General features: G+C 41.9%; 1 protein-coding gene across 1 annotated transcript in view; it reads left to right on the forward strand.

The window, feature by feature from the left end:
* The window catches only part of Stk17b (serine/threonine kinase 17b), a 28453-nt gene extending 11239 nt beyond the window's left edge, over window positions 1–17214 (forward strand). The window contains exons 3-8 of the mRNA XM_050159323.1: window positions 2762–2974; window positions 7664–7808; window positions 9480–9606; window positions 10413–10461; window positions 11502–11681; window positions 15313–17214. Coding sequence (XP_050015280.1) covers window positions 2762–2974; window positions 7664–7808; window positions 9480–9606; window positions 10413–10461; window positions 11502–11681; window positions 15313–15595 — 997 coding nt within the window. The 3' untranslated portion in view covers window positions 15596–17214. The remainder of the gene's footprint in view (window positions 1–2761; window positions 2975–7663; window positions 7809–9479; window positions 9607–10412; window positions 10462–11501; window positions 11682–15312) is intronic.
* The last annotated feature ends 3051 nt before the right edge of the window (window positions 17215–20265 follow it).

Here is a 20265-nt window from a genome sequence, read left to right on the forward strand (position 1 = left end):
TTTCTGTCCTTTAAGAAGATCCTTTCAAGCTCACAACCAGTCTTAGTGTGTGACCCTTGTGAAGTGAGTCTGGGGCTCTGAGAATGTTTCTCTGGGCGGCCTGCGCATTCTGTAACATAAACATAATTCCAGCATGTAGAAAGCTACAGAGTTATCTTTCTGTATCAGCTTGACTTTAAAATTTAATTTTAAAATGTCAGTGTTTGAGAGTGTGTTTCCCTTTAGCAATACAAAGGAAACTGTATAAAGTAAGTCTAAGTTCATTTTTCACTATTCTCAAAAAACTGCATGGTTCCTGTTTTTTAACATGTTGGATAAGTTTTTTCCACCCCTCCCCCAGCTGAGGCAAAGTTTCATGGGCCTTGTGGTTAGAAGGGTGAGGCAGATTCAAACGTCAGCTTCCTCTGTGGCTTCCCCTCCCCCCTTCATATTTTATTGTGTGTTGTAGATGCAGAGAGTACCGGGTAGACGTTTCTCTGCGGGAAAACTAGTCAGCTCTGCCCTCTGAAGGTGTGTGTGGACTGGTATTATTAAGGTTTTAAGTTTTCTTGACTCTGTCTTAAATTTGGTACAGGAACATTATATATTGAAGATTATTTTTATACTTCTAACCTAAACTGCAACTAGCATCTTAAGATGTAAAACAGATACTAGATTGTTCCCCTTAAGGCCTCTAATATTTATGCAAAAATATTTATCTTTTTTCACAGTATGTATGACTTTATGCATGTGTGATTATGTGTTAATATATGGATATAACTTATCAAGACCTCAAATGTGGTAGTGCACACCTTTAATCCCAGCACTCCAGAGGTGGAGACAGGCTCTGAGTGTGGGCCAGCCTGGTCTACAGAGTGAGTACTAGGACAGCCAAAGCTACCCAAAGAACCCTTTCTTAAAAAAAAAAATCCTCTGTGGATTTAAAAACCTAGCATAATGTGTAGTATCACAGTAGGTCCACAAACTCTGCTGCTTATCACATGCTATTGTGTGTTAGTTTGCAGAATATAGATTTTTATAGACTTGATTAATGAGGTCAGAAATGTTTCCTTTGCTCGTGGTGCTTTTCCTTAGCAGTGAACATGACAGGTGACCATTCATTGCCCATGACATTTGCCCAACTTTGTCCTGGCTCATGGAGTAAGAGTAGGAAGTCTCAGGAAAGCCAGAAACAGTGAGGTAAAAGCAGGTGAAACTCGTTCATCTTGCTGCTTGTTTTTGAAGTGATTCTAGTGCCTAGATTCTGTCACGTGACTAGTGTCGTGATGTCACCACAGCTGCAAACTGTGTCTTTCAGATACATAGCTCTCTTGGCTTCCTAGTTTGTTTCTAGACTTTACAAGGTGAGGGTTTTTTTTTTTTTTTTTATCATAAAACCCCAAACTTCCTCTCTGTTTTAGACAAGTTTTTGCTTCCATATCTCAGTAAGAATTAGTAGATGTGAAAGTTAATAGAGAAGCAAAGTCATTTTAAGGGGAGACAAGAAAGCTAGGAATTCATATTTCATGGTTTAATTCCTGGCACTCAGCAATAAAGAATCGGGTTTGTATGTGTAGCATTATTTAGTTACAGTATGTTTTAATAAACGTAGGGTTCAGATTATAGCTTGTACATTTTATTTCTAATTATTAGCTATATAGTTTAGATTATTAACACTGGTTTTGAGGTAATTAGGAAGCAGTGAGGAGAAATCTGTCATTTTGGTTCTTGGGAGTAAAAGATAAAATCCAGTCAAGCCACTTACTCTCCTAACCCCACACACTGTGAGCACCACCTGGGTTAAGTGGTTGACCCCACTACCAGCTGACCATCCATTAGAAGTCTGTCTCTGAGAGTAACTGCAGCAGTGGGGTTAAAATCACGTGCTTTGTGAAGATTTGTTTGTACCGGTGGTATCAGAAACCATAGTGTGGTTTATTCTTAACATGGAGGTTATTAAATTGGGGTCTTTCAGAGTAAGGCCTGGAAAGGTTTGTGATAGGCTTCAATCTGAAAAAGGACACAATCTGTCACATGACTAGCGTCGTGATGTCATCACACCTGCAAACTGTGTCTTTCAGATACATAGCTCTCTTGGCTTCCTAGTTTGTTACTAAACTTTACAAGGTGAGGTTTTATCCTAAAACCCTGAAAAAGAGGGTTTACAATAGGCTTCGACCCGAAAACCCTCCAGAAAGGAATGTAAACCTTCTTATTTGAGGGTATGTATGCATTTTTTGGAGTGTACAAATCAATAGCTTTTATTAGTTCTTAAAATAATCCTTGCTTCAAAATAACTTTACATCTTTGTAAACTAAATGCTGTAATAGATGCATATACCAGGAGGAAGAGTCTTTGTGCTTTAACTTTGGGTAGGATGCTGAGTGTTTCTGTTAGAGAGATAAAAGCGTTTGTACTTTCTTAGAAAGATTAGCGTGGCATTACTGGTGTGCTTGTGCCAAACTGTTGATAACCCCGAATTTCTTTGCCGATCAAAAAATGCATTTGAATAGACTCCATATCTCTTAGGTGTCTATTAGGAGCATGAAGTTGGTAGGCAAACAAAACTATCAGGTATGCTAAAATTGTGTCACACTAATACTGAAAATAAATTGATTAACCTGCTGAGATAGTTAGTCTTCTGCATTTTATGTGGTCGCTTTGTAGACTTTATAAAAGAACATACGGTATTTGATTCAGCTTATAGAGGAAAAAATGGCGCAGATGTGAACGAATTCACTCTCAATTGAAGATATAAAACCGCCCTTTTCTTTCTCTCTAGAGGAAAATTTGCTGTTGTTAGACAATGTATATCAAAATCTACGGGCCAAGAGTATGCTGCAAAATTTCTGAAAAAGAGGAGAAGAGGCCAGGATTGCCGGGCAGAGATTCTGCATGAGATAGCCGTGCTGGAGCTGGCCAGGGCCTGTCCCCACGTGATCAATCTGCACGAGGTCTACGAGACGGCCACCGAAATCATCCTGGTGTTAGAATAGTAAGTGTGTGCGTCCTCATGCACTTAAGTGTTTATTATAATTGGTGGAACGTGGTATGAAATGGCAGAGATAATAATAATAATAATAACAGTCTGACAAAATTTATAGATGCTTGTTAAAAAATATTCGTTTATGTTTGTACATTTTTGACAAGACTAAATGTTTAGCTTCATACTTACATACCAAAACTAATTAACAGCAGGTAATAAACAAAAGACAATATAATAATTTGGGAATATATTTGCAAGAATTTGATTCCATATAGAAAGTAAACAAATTGAGATTTTCTTCTAGAAAATAATGGTAAATAAAATGGAAGTAATTTTTATGACTGAAAACTAAAACCAAACCTGTTTTTTAATAAAACATGCCTAAGAAAATGATTGAAGAAGAAGCTTGCCCAGAGGTGTGCCTCCAGCGTCACTAAGATATGTATAGTACATACAGTGTGAAAGGACTGTCAGGGACTATGGCCAAAAGAGAGGGGAAAATCTCTTGTTAGTAAAACATTGGGAACACCAAAATGCACAGTAGACTGCCATGGCCTGCTGACGCACAGATTAACATCCAGTACAAACAATTAGAATTTTTTTGAAGATAAACAACACTGGAAAGAGATCAGGTAAATTAATACTGAGTTTATCTCAGGTTTTGATAGGTTTTAATAGAGTAATGATGCTTTAATTAAATTTAATAAAGTAATTTATGCCAATTTAGCACAAACTATTAAAGAAAAGTGCTATTTTAGAGAAAATAAGGCTACAAACTATAGTGATTCTTTTTGCCTGCCTGTGTACATCATTGCCCGTTGAATTTGTAAGTATATTTGTCCTATTTTATTTGCACAATTATGTGTCTAGAGAGAGTGTGTGTGTGTAGCACACAAGCTTGTGGGGATTGGAGATAGAGTTTAGCTGCCCTCCTCAGTTGGTCTCCACCTTATGTATAGAAGCAGACCTTTCACTGAACCGAGAACTCACCGTTTCTGCTGATCTGCCTGGCCTGCTGGCTCCTGAGATTCCCCCCTTGCGTTAGCATTGCAGGTGGGCCACCACACCTGCCTGGTGGCCAGAACTCCCTCATGCTCCTGTGGCAAGCCTATCACCTGCTGAGTCACCTCCCCAGCTCCCAGGGCTTTTATTTTAGTGCTGATGTTGTAAGGAAGTGGAGATTTGTTTATATAGTTTTTGAAAACCAATTGTTTTGTGGAAGGAAATAGATGTGGCTAGAATTAATTTGTGGATGAAAGTGCTGTTTTTTTAAGGTCAGCTGACAGAGAAGACTAGGAGACCAACGCCACTTCAGTTTTCATATAGTTTATGATGACTCTTGTCAAAGATTCTTAGCAGCCTTTCCTCTAAATAGAGCTGCCTTCCTGTAAGCTTTGGGAAAGGCAGCTAGCATGGAAACAGTTAAGGAAAGGCTGGAGGATGAGTCCGTACAGGACCCTGACTGTGTCTGTCAGTCCTGCTGGAGCTCAGGTGAAGCAGCAAGAGTCTCTCAGAAACACGATGCGTGTCATGCATAGCCTGCGTTTACAGTCGGAAATGGGTCCAGAGACCTCTCCCAATGACTTAGGAAAATTGTTGTGACCTCACTGCCTGGCTGAAATATAACGAGCTCTCAGCAAGTGTTTGAGTAGATTAGTACATTTAATCTCATAAAGTGGCTACGACTAAAATTTATTGCTAGGATTGGGGCTTAATTGTGTCTATCACTTTTGGGGTGGCAGCCACCCTGGGCGTTTTCATATAATTCCAACAGTTTGGCCAGACAGATTTGCTGTAACAAGGAGACATATGTCTTTTGTCTTACAGTGAAAATGAAATGGTGGAGTCTTTTCCTCTGATAATTTACAGATTAAATTCCTACCACAAACCATCCCATGTACTCACGTTTTTTCTACAAAATTCACATCTCTGAAGACTTGGAAACATAATACAGTTGACATTCACGCATTCTTTGCTTTGATTCCTCGGTTGTTGACCTTGTGCCGTCTTCACTGTTAGTGCGTCACATCCGGTGGCATCAGCATCAGCATCAGCATCAGCTGGTCTTGTTAGATTTGGAGATGAGTACTGCGGTCTGCCAGGTCTCCCGTTCGTTATGAAGGGACAGCCTCCCTTTGCAGTTGTCACTGATCTGAGCGATGACCTAGTAAATGCCCTTCTCCTTGACATGCTTGCTGGCCTTAGCAGTCACCGTGGATGTCAGGACGTGCTTCATTCTAATCCCATTATTCTCTCTGCATGTATTTACGTAAATTGTGTATTTACATTTATTTAAGCTGGCGTTCTTCTGATAAAAGTGTTCCTTTCCCCTTTCTCACTATGTTTTCATGGTTTCGTTGAACTGTTAGCTAGCATCAAGTAAAGGTAACTCATTATGATCAATTAGTGGGCCTAATCAGCTTCTTCCATGATTTTCCTTCATGCCAAGTTTATCAAAGATTGACATTTGTCAGGTAGGCTTTAGATCTCCGACCCGTTCTGTCTAATGAGATTGAGTTAGTGTCTGGAGACTTCCTGGCTCTGCACACTAAGATCCCTTGAGCCTTCCCCAGCTGAACCAGGTCAGCCCACTCTGCATGACACCCTGGTTGCAGTGGGTGGTATATGGCAGTTCAGAATAAACCTGCTAAGACCACACCTAGCAGCAAGTGACAAGATTCCCACCCCCCTTTTGCTGTTCTTTTAAACTAAAGTATTGCCTGCTATGGCATGTTTTCAGAGAGTCAGTTATAGGGTTAGGTTAGGTACGTTTGCTTCTGTTTATATTCAGTGTTGGGATTTCATTAAAAAAAAAACCTTATTAAAAATCATTTTAACTATAAAAAAGGTATGCACAATTTAAAACTCAGACATGTAAAAATGTTTGGCGCTTGTGTGTGCGTGCAAGTATGTGTGTTGATGGGCAGGGGTTGTAAGCTCCTGCTGTGTCTCTCTGCCATGTCCCCATGGATGGCTGATTCCAGAGGACTCCATGTATGGCTTAGCGCTTTATTCCGCTGTCTTACACGGAGGCTTTATCTTCAGGTAAATCTGGGAGCTGATTGCTGGCTCAAAGAATAATGCATGTCTAACTATTATATACAGTGTCTGAACCCCCATGATCATTTTAGAAAGACCTTTTTTGAGTTTCTGCATTTGCTGACTTTATAAATACCCATAAAACTTCCTTTAGCAATTAATATAGCTAGGAGTTCTTCGAGTTCTATTGAGGTTTTTTTTTTTGTATTTTGCTGTTTTGTCTCAATCCAAACCTTTTTTAAAAACCAAATTGTTTACTTTTGTAAATCAAAGTGGGGTTCTTCTAATTACCTTGTCACTCGTAAGTAAGTTTTAGATCTTCTTATTTTTATCGAAACACATAGCCCACATAAAAGTATTACCTTCCAGTTAAATGTATCAGTGACTGTCCAGTCCTCTCTTTGGCTGCTTTGCTGAGGTGGTCTTGTTGCATCTCTTTATGAATTAGGGTTCTGAGAATAGACAAGCCACCACATCCCCACTTTGCCCACACTGAGTGCTTTAAAAGTGTGTGTGCAGGCAATGAGGAGAATACCTTCAAAAAGTAGTAAGGGAACACGTTTTCTAAACGGACACCTGAAGTGCTGAGTTTTAAGCAAACTGAAATTGATTATGGCATAAACTGACTCGTTTTTTGAAGCCATGAGACAAACGCTGCCCTTGAAACAGAGCAGCCTGAAGGGGAAGTTGCTCGTAATTAACAAGCAATAGCTGCAGCTGTGCAGGAATGAGACGAGACACGCTTTTTGTTGGGAAGTTACAGAGTTCTGTCCATTGGGAACGTCCGCTGTGCTAGCCAATTTAGCAGCAGCCACAATACGCAGTCTTGATTTTGTGGCGCCCCCACAAGTACCCGCTGACCCGTGTCTTGCTTCCAATGGTTTTCTCAGTTCGTGGTACATCTGCACCTTGTACAGTGCCTAGCACACAAGTTCTGAGAACTTCGTGTGTCATCTCTCTGTTTTCACCTTCTGAGAATTGCATTTGCAGTATTGTATTGCTAATCTCATCTCGGTGCCACTGCAGGAATGCAGTTGGGCCACTCTGTTCTTGAGTGGCATTTTTAGTTACAGTAAATAGTGGAACTAGAAAGGAGGGGTAGATGTGTTGCCATCTACACCGTGGATTCCTGCTTCTTCCTCCAGAGACCTCGGGGAACATTGCCTTTATTATGATACGTCAAGTCAGACAATACAGTTAGTTTTTGTGAATGTTCAAAAGGTTTTGGTGAGTGGGTAGGATGGAGTGGGGGGGTATCACTGTTGAGTGGGTAGGATGGAGTGGGGGGGTATCACTGTTGAGTGGGTAGGATGGAGTGGGGTGTGTCATTGGCACCTTCAGACATGTTCCTTACCAGCGGATATTTTTTCCTATGTTGTCATAAACCAAGTGTCAGCAGCAAATTCTCGTGGTTTTCCTTGGCATGCTATGTGCAGATTAATCTGTGACAGCTTACAGCGGCAGTGTAAAGTATTGGTGCTTGGAACGTAGGTTTGAGACCACCATACCCTACATACAACAACTTTCTTAGTCTTGACAGCCACGGAGATGCTATACAAGCATGGACGTTTGCATGAACATTTGCTTAATGGGTATGCAATATTTAAAGGTTATTTTTAGATAAATGATTTTAATAGTTCTTTTTGAATTTTCTTTCAGTGCTGCAGGTGGAGAAATATTAAACCTGTGTTTACCTGAGGTGGCTGAAATGGTATCTGAAAATGATGTTGTCAGGCTCATTAAACAAATACTTGAAGGAGTGGATTATCTACATCAGAATAACATTGTTCACCTTGACTTAAAGGTATGGTAATGTGATTTAAACTAACATTGCTGTTCTTTATCTGTCCTTGGTCGCTCAGTGTCAGGCTGGCCTTGGTAGAAAGAGGGCCTGTCAAGGTCCTCTAGACCCGTGGGTGCCTCTGCTGGGGTAGGGCTGCATTGGGCTTTGCTTTGTACTGAGTCAGGAGAGGCTGACTGTGTGCTAAGCATGAAATATACCACCTAAAATCTAGCACCCTTACATGTAATCCATCCAGCCTGCTCCAAGGCACATCCACCTTGCCTGGCTCCTCCTCCCTTTGAAGTGATTGGTTCTGATGACTGCCTGATCCCCTCCTGTTGTTCCTTGTCCTGCTTCTGCATCTCATTCCCCTTTCTCTGAGGTGTCATGTGGTCTGTCTCTGTAGTTTAGTCAGAGTTCTCACCCAGTCAGTCCCCAGAGCCATGGTCTGTCTTTCCTGCACAGTCGCTCCCAGGCCTTGTAATCCGAAATAACACGTTTGTTACCCCGTGGATTCTCTCTGTGTATAGTTGGCCTGCATGAGCCTTTGGGTTCCTCTGCCACCTTCATAATATAATTCCAAAATCGGTGCCTAGCATAACCCAGACCTGTCTCTAATTTCCACCTGTGGATTCTGTACCATTTGAAAGTTCTATAAATTTAAATGTACATTGCCCAGCTCTTTATCCCATCCCCTTAACAAAACAAAGCAGAACAAAGACAAAAACCACATTTTTCTTTGTTTCCCTGTGGAGGGGGAGGAAATTTTTATCATCTGGCCTCCCTGCCATTTCTCCTATAATCACGTGGTTGGGGAAGGGTAGCATAGTAAGTGCCAGGATGATCACCTGTGAGTCTGTTTGGTCTTTGTCCCACGGCACCACCGAGCACTTGAAGTCGGGGTGGCCTATAAACCTGGCTTTTCACACTACAACCATGAAGCTGACAGCAGAGTTTACCTGTCTCCTAGAGTCGTCTCTTGTGATTTAACGGGAAGCCTGGCATAGTCCCTAAGCTAAAAGACTGTTAGGATTTTTGCACAGACTTTGTGAGCAACACTTCTGCATTTATAATGGGTTCTGGTAGGGTGCTTTGTCATACCTACGTAATAAAGTCAAGTCATGTGGCTCTTGGGGACAGCGGAGGACACATACGTATATACAGATACAGCTTATTATCTGAGCCATACACCTCGAGACAGTCAGGCCCAGCTCGTCTAGGACCGTCTGTCACACTGTATAGAACCACGTTCTGCCCTGGACATGCATATGCGTGTAACTGCTGCATGCTTACCCTGCAGTCTCCCAGAGCTCCTTTCTCATTGGCACTCAGCCTGAGCATCGTCGTCTCTACCGCCAAGACTGCATGTTTGCGAGCGTGCGTGTGTGTGTGTGTGTGTGTGTGTTCACCACTTGAACTTTTTGTGGGCAGAATTTAGTGTTCTTGTCTTTATAACTACATAGTCCATATGTCATAATGAGCCCAACGTCTTACAAACTGAAACTCCTTCTGGCCGCCTTTTACTTTCTTCGTCTTTAAATGTGGGCTTCTCCTAACTGGCAGTTGAGTGGTGTTGGCTGAAGTACTGTAAGGATGCATAGAGCCGAGCAGCAAGGTAGACTCACTCACCCACAGTCTAGGGCCAGCCCCCTTTGCTGTGCTTTGCTCATCTCCTTTGTGTGCTTTATTTAGCCGCAGAATATACTACTGAGCAGTATATACCCACTTGGAGACATAAAGATTGTAGATTTTGGAATGTCTCGAAAAATTGGGAATGCGTGTGAGCTTCGAGAAATCATGGGAACACCTGAATACTTAGGTAAGAAATGCATTTTATTTTTATATCATTTTGAAATGTATAAAGATCCCTATTTAAAGCTATATTAATGGTGGAGATGTGGCTAACTATTATGGTAGAGTGCTCACTTAGCACCAAACAAACAGAAAATCCTCACGTATTTTAGATCACACAGTACTAGGATTCATTTGATTCAGAAAGTTTAATGTGTTCAAATATGGTTATGACTCATTAAAAATGAGGGGCAGTGAATACAGGAACAGGTTACACATTTAGAACAGCTCACAGGACATTGGCTACGTGCAAAAGCTCAGTGCGTGTTTATCCTGACTTTGTGTGCAGGAGAAAGCTCAGTGCGTGTTTATCCTGACTGTGTGCAGGAGAAAGCTCAGTGCGTGTTTATCCTGACTGTGTGCAGGAGAAAGCACAGTGCGTGTTTGTACTGACTTTGTGTGCAGGAGAAAGCTCAGTGCGTGTTTATACTGATTGTGTGCAGGAGAAAGCTCAGTGCGTGTTTATCCTGACTTTGTGTGCAGGAGAAAGCTCAGTGCGTGTTTGTACTGACTTTGTGTTCAGGGAGAAAAGCGTAAAAGGGAAATCAGTAGCAAATAGGCAGAAAGCAGAGGCGAGAAACAGAAGCACTTCTTCATGTCATTTCCACACTGTCAGCTGTGAATAATCTCAAAATAATTAAAGCCCCACTACATTCCTGTTGGCGTTCTCTTACTCTGTTTTCCATAGCCAGATCAAGTCGTAATTTAATGTAAGGTGATTATTTTGTTTTCAAGTTTGCCCGTGTTGAGTCTTAATTTAATTTTCTCTTTCAGCTCCAGAAATCCTCAACTATGACCCCATTACCACCGCGACAGACATGTGGTGAGAGTCTACTGGTTATCTAGACACACCCTTCACAGCTGCACAGTAGATGCTTAGCTTTTAGAAAAGCAAGTTTAATACTAAGAATAAGGCTTTCTGTCAAAGATGCTATTGCAGAGAGGTCATTGAAGACAGTTTACCTGTCCTTTGCAGTGAGCTCTTGAGCCAGAGGTGCAGAGATAGAAACTCCCCTCCCTGGTCACCTCAGTTGAGTAAGAGCTAGGAAGCCTCAGTGACACACACTCAGGAAGCTGGCTGGTGTGTCCATCATAGCTTGGGGTGATTCTCTGCCCAGCTGTGCGAGTATAGAAGGGATCGGCATGGTGTTTGCTGAGCAGGAGGAGGTCAGGTGCACACAGAAGCTCAGTTTATGGTTCACCTGGTTCACTTCTAGGGAATTGTGGGGTTTGAGGTCTCAGAGAGACCTCACAGGAGGCAGCACTAGGATGGGCAATGGAATTTCTGTTGCCACAACAGACCAACTGACTTACCTTAGCCTTACTCTCCTGATTCTTTAAATCTAATGGGTTTGTAACGATACAAAGATCTGAGTACTGATACATGTGTAAAGTCTGCTGTGTTGTCTTGTTCTAGCTCCTGACCAGCCTTGTCCTTAACATATTTACATTTGAAAGTTTTTGCCCTTCCAACCTTGGGCTTTGCCAAACTTGCAGACTGAGTTTGCACAAAACCCTGGCTATATCATTATTGTGTAATTGGACAGACTTAAAATGCAACTGTCTTATGTTCCCATCATGTGTCTATACCGAAGGTTGTATAGACTGTAGATAAAATAATATTTTCATTGGATTATGTTGATATTATATGTGACATATATGTGGACTCTGTTTTCTTTGTGAGGCCAATGGAAGTAATGTAACTATTTTAGGTTTTATAATACAGTAATCTCTAGAAGCAATTTAAGTCTTTTTTTACTGCCAGTTTTGAGGACAGGAACTTGTGTGCTATTAACTGTATTATCTATAAACATTGTTAAATTAATAGACCTTTTAAGCTTTCTTCTCCCTCATGTCTTTCAGGAATATTGGCGTCATAGCATATATGTTGTTAACTCACACATCACCATTTGTAGGAGAAGATAATCAAGAAACATACCTGAATATTTCTCAAGTCAACGTAGATTATTCAGAAGAAACTTTCTCCTCAGTTTCACAACTGGCCACGGACTTCATCCAGACCCTCCTAGTAAAGAATCCAGAGTAAGTAAAGCTGTGAGTTAAATGTTGTTACAGAACAAACGTGTCCCTATTGAGAAGGGCGCAGTCTACACAAAATGCACCGTGTGTGCAGACCATGGTGGGCGCATGGAAGTTGAAGGGAACTGCCAGGAAAGCGGGCAGGGGTATGGGGAAGAGAGGGACGGGAATCTCAGTAATAAAATTATTTTGTGCATGTATGGAATTGTTATTGTGAACCATTTTTGTAAAATTTGAAATGCTAGGAAAGTAAAAACACTAATGTCACAAGAAAGGTGATTCTAAAGTCACACAGAGTTATTACACGTCTGTTCAGATTTCTGGTAAAGGGTATAAATGCTAGTAAAATAAAAACACTAATGTCACAAGAAAGGTAATTCTAAAGTTATACAAAGTTATTACACGTCTGTCCAGATTTCTGGTAAAGTGATAGAAAGTTGATATGAAAGACAATTAAATAACTAATATGCAACTCTAAGCAAAAAAGCACACAACAGGAAGTTTAGAATGAAGGGGAGATTTGACTGAATATTTGCTCAACCAGCTCCTAATCCTTGGCTCACTATGATGGGCCCTGATTGTTTGTAGTTAAGTAAGTCTGTGGCATAAGAGGCACAGGTTACCAACGGCGAAATCTTAAAGGATTAGATGTCTGCTCTTTATAGAAGAATGGGCAAATTTTGATGGCTTAGAAGAAAGAAAAAAAAAAGCCCAGGGTCATAGAGTATCTTTCACCCCAGCATATGCTGAAAATGCAATGCATCATGGGATTTACTGGAGAAAGGACTTGATCACTGGCAGTTTCAAGGCAAGAAGAGGCCCTGCTCTTCTTCAAGAAGGCGGGCTTGTGTCCCGGGGCCCGTGGTCTCACTCTGAAGACTTCTGTTGTTGGCAGTTAACCTCCTGGAGGACTCAGTTTCTTTATCTTTGAGAGGAAAAAACAAAACAACAACAACAAAAACAGCTTTCTGAATGTTTTGCCAAATGAATTTGAATCCAGACAACTCTTGCTTGGTAATTTTGGACATGAATGTTTATTTCATATAAAGAATTATATTGTGGTTTGTTTTATAAGCCATTTTTGTTTTCTTAAGTAGACTTTTCCTGTAGTCTCTCTAATGAGCATATTACTAGTTTAATTATGAAAGACGATGTACAAAAACAAAAGACCAGAATAGCTACCAAATGGTTCCTATTGAGCCTTTGGGTTCACAGGTGTTTCTCCTTTTGAACACTAGAAAGCGATTTTCAGACCCAGAGTATTGGGTGGACATCACTGACTGTCTTTTCAGGATTTAGCAGTTGCTAGTTGTTGTTGTTGTTGTTTGCTTTGTTTTTTGTTTTTTTGTTTTTTTTTTTTTTTCTGAGACAGGGTTTCTCTGTGTAGCTCTGGCTGTCCTGGAATTTGCTCTGTAGACCAGGCTGGCCTCGAACTCCCGAGCACTGGGATTACCCGGCGACAGTTACTATTTTTAAGAGCATAAACTAAATGCAGAAAATAAATTCCTGATTTACAGTTTCTCCAGAGGCTTTCTAAATTGAAGGGCTTTAGTAATTTCACTAACGTGTGTTTGCTTGGCCAGCACGTGCTTCAAGCTTGACTGGATTTCCATATGTTCTCGGACACATTTTCTGTTCGGCATAGGTTAGGGTGAGGCGTCTACACCCCAGTTTTCCTCTCAGCAGTCGTGAAAACACATCTTCATGCGTAAAGGGAATCTCCCCATAAGCAGACGTTAGGCCTGGAGGTGAGGACGAAATGCTCTGTCCAATCCTGTCAATTCTGTGTTTTCGGGTAGTGTTGAAACACACAGTATTTAAGCATTTTGCTTACTAGCTGTCACTCTTCCACCCTGGTACCCCACAGTCTGTTTAACAAGACCCTACTGGTGCTTCCAAGACCTTGATGTTATAAACAGCAATCTGGTGAACACTAAGGAAATGCTTCCAGAAACTAGGTTGATTCTCCCCAGAGCAGGAATTTCTGTTTTATATTTTGCAACATGGTTTTATGTGTCCTCCCAATTACTTCTAATATTCAATAATACCAGTATCTTTTAGAAGATTATGGAAAACAAGCATTTATAGTATCTAGGATGTACTTTGTGAACTTAGACCTTTCTTCCTTAATCTTTGTTTACATACTAGTTTTCAGTGGTGGGGACCAATGCCATGACCTTACACAAATGAGGGAATTCTACCATTTGGCTTTACCCTCAGCCCATGAATTTACATTTGTGTAAGGAATAAATCTCAGAGAAAACATCAGTCAATGATCATGACTGATTGATGCACTTAATTTTTAGATATCCTTTATTACAGAACAAATACGTGCTTTATTTAGCTCTGCAGTGACGCAGAGGGATACTTAAGCTGTATTATCTACTTTGAGTTACCACCTCGCTCAGAGTGGCTGTCATCAGAAAATCTGATAACTCTCATGCTGGAGAGGATGTGAGGAAAGAGGAATCCTAGTCACTGTTTGTGAGACTGCGAATCAGTAGTCGTGATGCAAATGAACTTGTAGGTTCTCTAAAATTCAAAAGAAATTATTTTATGACCCAGAGGGACTCTATGTCCTACCACAGAGATATTGGTGTACCCATGATCATTGGTGCTTTATTTATAATAGCAAAGAAGCCGAGCGAGTCAGTAGATGGATAGATAGATAGTGAACATGCACAAAATATACAAAATGAAATATTACCCAGTTGTAAAGAAAAATCATGAAATTTGTAGGAAAATGACGTTGGAAAGTATAGAAAGGAGGTGCCTAAACCTAGCAGAAGAAACCCCCTATATGTGGGTCTTAGGCTTCAGAATTCCATGCTAACTGTGGAGAAGGCCGCTGAGATGCACAGGCTGCGACCGGGCAAGTGTTTGAGTGGCTGCTTAATCTGTTGTGAGCTCATTATAACAAAATGGTTTTGTTTGCTCAGAGTAAAGTGACGTATTATCAGGTGGGCGAGAAAGCAGCTGACAAAACTGATGATAGAGAAACTCTCTGGAGCTGACAGAGAAAATACTCTTACTTCCTTAGAACGAGACTTGAAAGTACACACTGTAGCCCACGCCTCCACCTGGCTGCCAGGCGGGATCCATTGCCGTCACAGGTTAACACAGACCTTGCACTGCCGGGAAGAGAGGTTTCGCTCAGGACCTCACAGTGTTTGCCACTTGTCTCTGCCGCGTGGGGCCATGGCGAGATGGAGCATGACGTGCCGTATAACGAAGGCCCAGCCATGTTACCTACCTCCTCCAGGGTTGTCCTCAGTGCTCCAACTGCCTTCAGCGAGTCAACCACCTTCCACCAATGTCACAGGCTGGTAGCCTTTGGGGAGACACTCAGTGTCCAGACTGCAGCGCATGATGCTGACAGTTGGGAAATTGGCCTCAGATTCAAGTCTTCTAGTGTGTCCTCCAGTGGTCTGTTAGATGACAGTGATGGTGCCTGTTTCCTAGGTTCCTGTGATTATTAATAATATACTGAAGCATGTGAACTAGCCCTAGCGTATGCATGAGCAGTCATGAGAGTCAACTGTGTGTTGTCTCCATCCGTGTTCGTGTAAAGCAGATGGGAAGCCGTCTCCAGTCGGCTCCTGCGCTCACCTTTCCCGTGTGCTTTCTGCCACAGGAAAAGACCCACAGCAGAATCCTGCCTGTCTCATTCGTGGCTGCAGCAGTGGGACTTTGGAAGCTTGTTTCACCCCGAGGAGACTGCAGGTTCCTCTCCAGTTCAGGATCACACCCTCAGGTCCTCTGAAGACAGGACCCCCAAATCCTCCTGTAACGGGAGCTGCGGAGACCGGGAGGACAAGGAGAATATCCCCGAGGACAGCAGCGTGATCTCTAAGCGGTTCCGCTTTGACGACTCCTTGCCCAGCCCCCACGAGCTGGTTCCAGACGTGCTGTGCTAGCGCTTTCTGTGAGCCGCCGGGACTGACGTGGAGATTGAAAATCCTCTCTGTGTGAGATGGTCTCTTTAGCTTCATATGTGATATGTTTTTATTACAAATGCACTTTTGCTTAGAAGAACGTAGGGAACAGATTGAATGCTAGGTTTCTGTTTGCTAGCGTAGCATTTCCTGTCCTGAAGTTGTTTTACAGAGAAAAATATTTAAGTATATGACAAAAATGTAAATTGTGCATGTGAGTTCACATGCAACTAGAAGAATTCAAGTTCAGTTGAACTTATAAAATGTTTTACATATCAAGAAAAGTGGGTTCTACTATGGTGAGTGAAGACTGAACAGAGTGCAAACATTGGAATGTAACAGCTTCTCTAAGGAGCCCTGTGCAGTGACTGTTGATGGGACTGGTCTGGGGAAGCAATGTCAAGTATAAACCACACTGTACTGAGACGGTGTTTATTAGCAAAGCTCCAGAGATATTCACAATTGGAAGTGCTTCCCACTTACCAATACCTTGAAACTATGTAAGATTTCCTTTGTGTGCAGGGTGCTCCGTGAGCAGGGCTGTCAGCCAGAGCAGAGAGGAAGCAGGGCTGAGCCAGGCTGTTTCTCTGCAAGCTAAAGCAAAACATGGCATCATTTTCCAACTCCGATGTGTTTTGCACACTCATCGTACATCAGATCTAGCAAAGGTCTGGAAGATAGGAATGTGTGGTTTGCAGATAAGAAAGGTCCTCCTCATCCTCTAGAATTACCAGAGTATAGGAGAATTGGGAAAAGCCAAATGTGTTCTCATTTCAGTCAGCTAGACACACTCATAAAGGGAAATGTTAAGTCCAGGCAGCTCATTCAGTGTTGGGTATCTCCTAAGTCTTAGAACAAGCCCACCGTTTAGAGTCTTCCACAAAAGTACCAGAGTATTAGTGGAACTGTTGGCACCAGAGTCCTTGGTAGGCAGCGCAAAACATTATGGCTTAGGCATTGCTGGAGTTCTTCAGTGAAATTCCGAGTGAGTGAGGAGGCTTGACACGCAGCTATCTCCAGGGTCCGTGTGTGTGTGTGTGTGTGTGTGTGTGTGTGTGTGTGTGTGTGTGTGTGGCGTGTGTGTGGTTCTGCTGGAAACGACACAGATGAGCTTCTAGTGTTGAGTCCGTGGTCAGTAACTGTGTTCAGTCCTGATGGGAAGGAGCCTGGGGAATGCTCTGGTGACTTCCCATTTGTGCCTGCTAGAAGGTCTGTAATAATATGCTACTATAATAAACTCCATTACCAAAAACCTTAATAAAAAGCCCATGTATTTCCACATTGAAGTGGGTTTAGGCTAATGATCTGTAAATTCTTGAAATTGTTAATAAATTCTGAGTTCTTTAGAAAACTTTAAACTTTTTTAAATGAGCATCAGGTGTTTGACTAAACATTGAGTTCCTTCTTTCTTTGTCATCTTTACAGGAAAAGTTGTGCTTTGTATATGTGTGTGCATATGTGTATGTGTACAGTGTATGTATATATGTATAGATAGAGAAAAGAGTCTTGGATTGTTTTTTATTTTATTTTTTTTATTTTTTTATTTTTTATTTTTTATTTTTTTTTTGGTTTTTTGAGACAGGATTTCTCTGTAGCTTTGGAGCCTTCCTGGAACTAGCTCTTGTANCCACCCCCACAGCAAACTGTTCTTTCAATTCAAGAACGGAGAGAAAATGGGAAGCCTTCAGCTGTAAGTATGGGTTTGTGTATTTTTTCTTTCAGCTCTGTCGGGCTTTGCCATATTTTAGAGGTCGGTGATTAAACTCTACATATTTAGGGTTGTTTTGACTTCTTGATACATTAGCTCTTTATTATTACACATTACACCCTTTTTAGTCCCAATACTATTATTTGAAACCTCCATTGTCTGATATTAATATAACTGCCTAATTTACATGTGGCCATGTGCTTGAGTAATTTTTTTATATATAAATGAATGTAACACATTTCATTTTATTTTTTATTTTTGGTTTTTCAAGACAGGATTTCTCTGTAGCTTTGGAGCCTTCCTGGAACTAGCTCTTGTAGACCAGGCTGGCCTCGAACTCACAGAGATCCACCTGCCTCTGCCTCCCGAGTGCTGGGATTAAAGGCATACGCCACCACCGCCTGGCCAAATAGAGTCCTTAAACATTCTTACATTAGACATTCTTTGCTTGTGTATTGTGCTCAACTCAGGTGCCAAAGGAACCCTCTTGTATGAATCATAGATGCTTTCTGTAGGACGTCATCTGTTGGCCCAGTAAGCTAAACTCTGAAGATGCTGCATTTAACTCATGTGTCTAAAACTGAGGAGTTGATAAACCATTGATTGCTTGTGTATTTTCCACCAGTATTAATTCAGGTGAAGTCGTTAGTCAAATCATGAGGAAGGATTGTGGTTGCTTTCCCAACAGGTAACATCTTATTGTAAAACTTTAAAAAGTATTATGCCAGACCACAAGAGTAAACATTTGAAGTTTTAATTTTAAGCCATTTGTTTAAAAATCTCTTTTTTTATTGTCTTTCTTTTTCTGGGGAATTCTGAGATGGTTTGCCTGTTCTCCTTAGTTAAGGGGCCACCAAACTGTAAACTCCCGCACCTTTTCTTGAGATGTTGTTTATTGTAAAACAGTAGCTAGTGGTTATACATAGAATATAAAAGCGGTCTTTCTTTCCATAAAGGGGAATTCAAGTATTTCCTGTGTTGAAATCTGGAAATAAATGTCTTTTGAGAGAATCTATCTGAAATGCCTCCGTTCTTCCTCTTCTCCCTGCAAGGCTGAAGAACAGGTCTATCAAGAGCAGACAATGAGATGATGTCTCTCTTGCTCAAGTAGGAGTTGGAGAGCCCCTCTGAGAATCAGTCGCACACCTGAGGAGAGCTGCTGATGTGTGTTAGCTCATGAAACTCCCACTGCTGTTTCGGATGGATCTGGGTGGCTGGGATTTTGGAAGTGCTGGTGCATCAAAGGCATTTGAGGGGTCTCAGTTTGTGACTGGATCCTGTTACTCACGATGCTAACAGCTACAGTCCGTCTAAAGTTTCCACCCTTGCAGAGTTCTGCAGCTTTGCTCCCCAGGAGATGCAGCAGCGTGCTTCTGTAACCTCTGCTTGTAACATTCTTCTTTGGCAGCCAGCCGGCACGCAGCCTCACTCACCTGTTTAAAGATGCTATGTAATGTAATCTACATGGCCAGGTCATTAGCTTCGAACCAGCTGGAAATAGTAGTCAAGGCCTGTAATGCCAGCCCCGGAGAGACAGGAGCAGGAGCGTCTTCAGCGCATTCAAGACCAGCCTGGTCTGCACAGTGAGTCCCAGACTAGACGGACAGCACAGTGAGACCCTGTCTCATAAAAGCCAAAGCAAACAAACACCTGTGTCTGACTTATGCTGAACTCAGGGCTACGAGGAAGAACTGAGCCTTGCTTGTCTCACGCTAATTCTCTCCGTATCACCGTCCTCTGGGTGTAGAGACAGACACACAGCACGGTACTCTGCCGTGTTGAACTGAAACCAGCTAAAACGTCGGCTTTTTCAAGTTCTGTGACAGTCTCCTGCTTGACAGTACGGAGTTAGCCCAGCGGAGAACAAGTTCCGTCAGGTGCCTTTTCCTTTTGAGAAATGGCCAAAACAAGATCGTGGCAGAAGCCACAAATTACGTTGCTGGCAATTTTAGACTCAGAGCCTTCTCCATGAGTCCAGCCCTTATGTGAACTGTTCCAAACCAAGGGCAGCGGGGGACCGAGACTGTGTGGGCATAGGACGAAAAGGCCTCGGCTTCCTTCAGGAAGGTCTGCCTTGCATCAGGGGAGGAGGCCTATTTTGGTGGGAAACTTGGTTTAGCTTTAAAATTTTTAGTTTTAGCCCCTCCCCCTTCAAAAAAAAAAAACCCATCATGTAGGCTCCCATCTTGATTTAAAAAAAAAAAGTGACACTAATGTCAAAGGGTCATTGGGAATCCATCCAGACTTAGCACCTTCACTCAAAGGAGCTTTGGACACGTAAATGTGGGGGTCCAAACCTTAGCACCACAAAAACAAAAAACAAAACCCAACCCCACCCCTCCAAAAAACAAAACAGAAACAAAACCTTTAAGGTTCATTTATCAGCATTGAAAATATAAGACCAGTTTTCTCCTTAAGAAGTGTCCAGCCAGGGGCTGGAGAGATGGCTCAGCGGTTAAGTGCATTGCCTGCTTTTCCAAAGGTCCTGAGTTCAATTCCCAGCAACCACATGGTGGCTCACAACCATCTGTAATGAGGTCTGGTGCCCTCTTCTGGCCTGCAAGCATACACAGAGAAAGAATATTGTATACATAATAAGTAATAAATATTAAAAAAAAAGAAGTGTCCAGCCAAATCAGAGTAAAGTGCAAGAAAGGACTCGGAAGCCAGTCGGTCCTGACCCCGGGCCAACCTTCCAATCTGGGGTAACATAGGCTAAAATGTCTTTGGATATTATCCATGGACACTTAAACTTGGAACATAGCGCTAGATAGCAAAGCGATGGGATTCAGTGATATTCAAAATCTAGCTTATCCAGGGGGTGGCATTCATATTGCTTTGTGAGGACCAAATCATTTCATTGTATCCATCAGCTACTGTCATTGTTGTTACAACATACCAGACAAGCAACATACGAGAGGAAGAGTCTGTTTGACTTCACAGG

This window comes from Alexandromys fortis, unplaced genomic scaffold, assembly GCF_014885135.2.
Source record: "Alexandromys fortis isolate MF-2015 unplaced genomic scaffold, M_Fortis_MF-2015_v1.1 scaffold_65, whole genome shotgun sequence".
Lineage (NCBI taxonomy): Eukaryota > Metazoa > Chordata > Mammalia > Rodentia > Cricetidae > Alexandromys > Alexandromys fortis.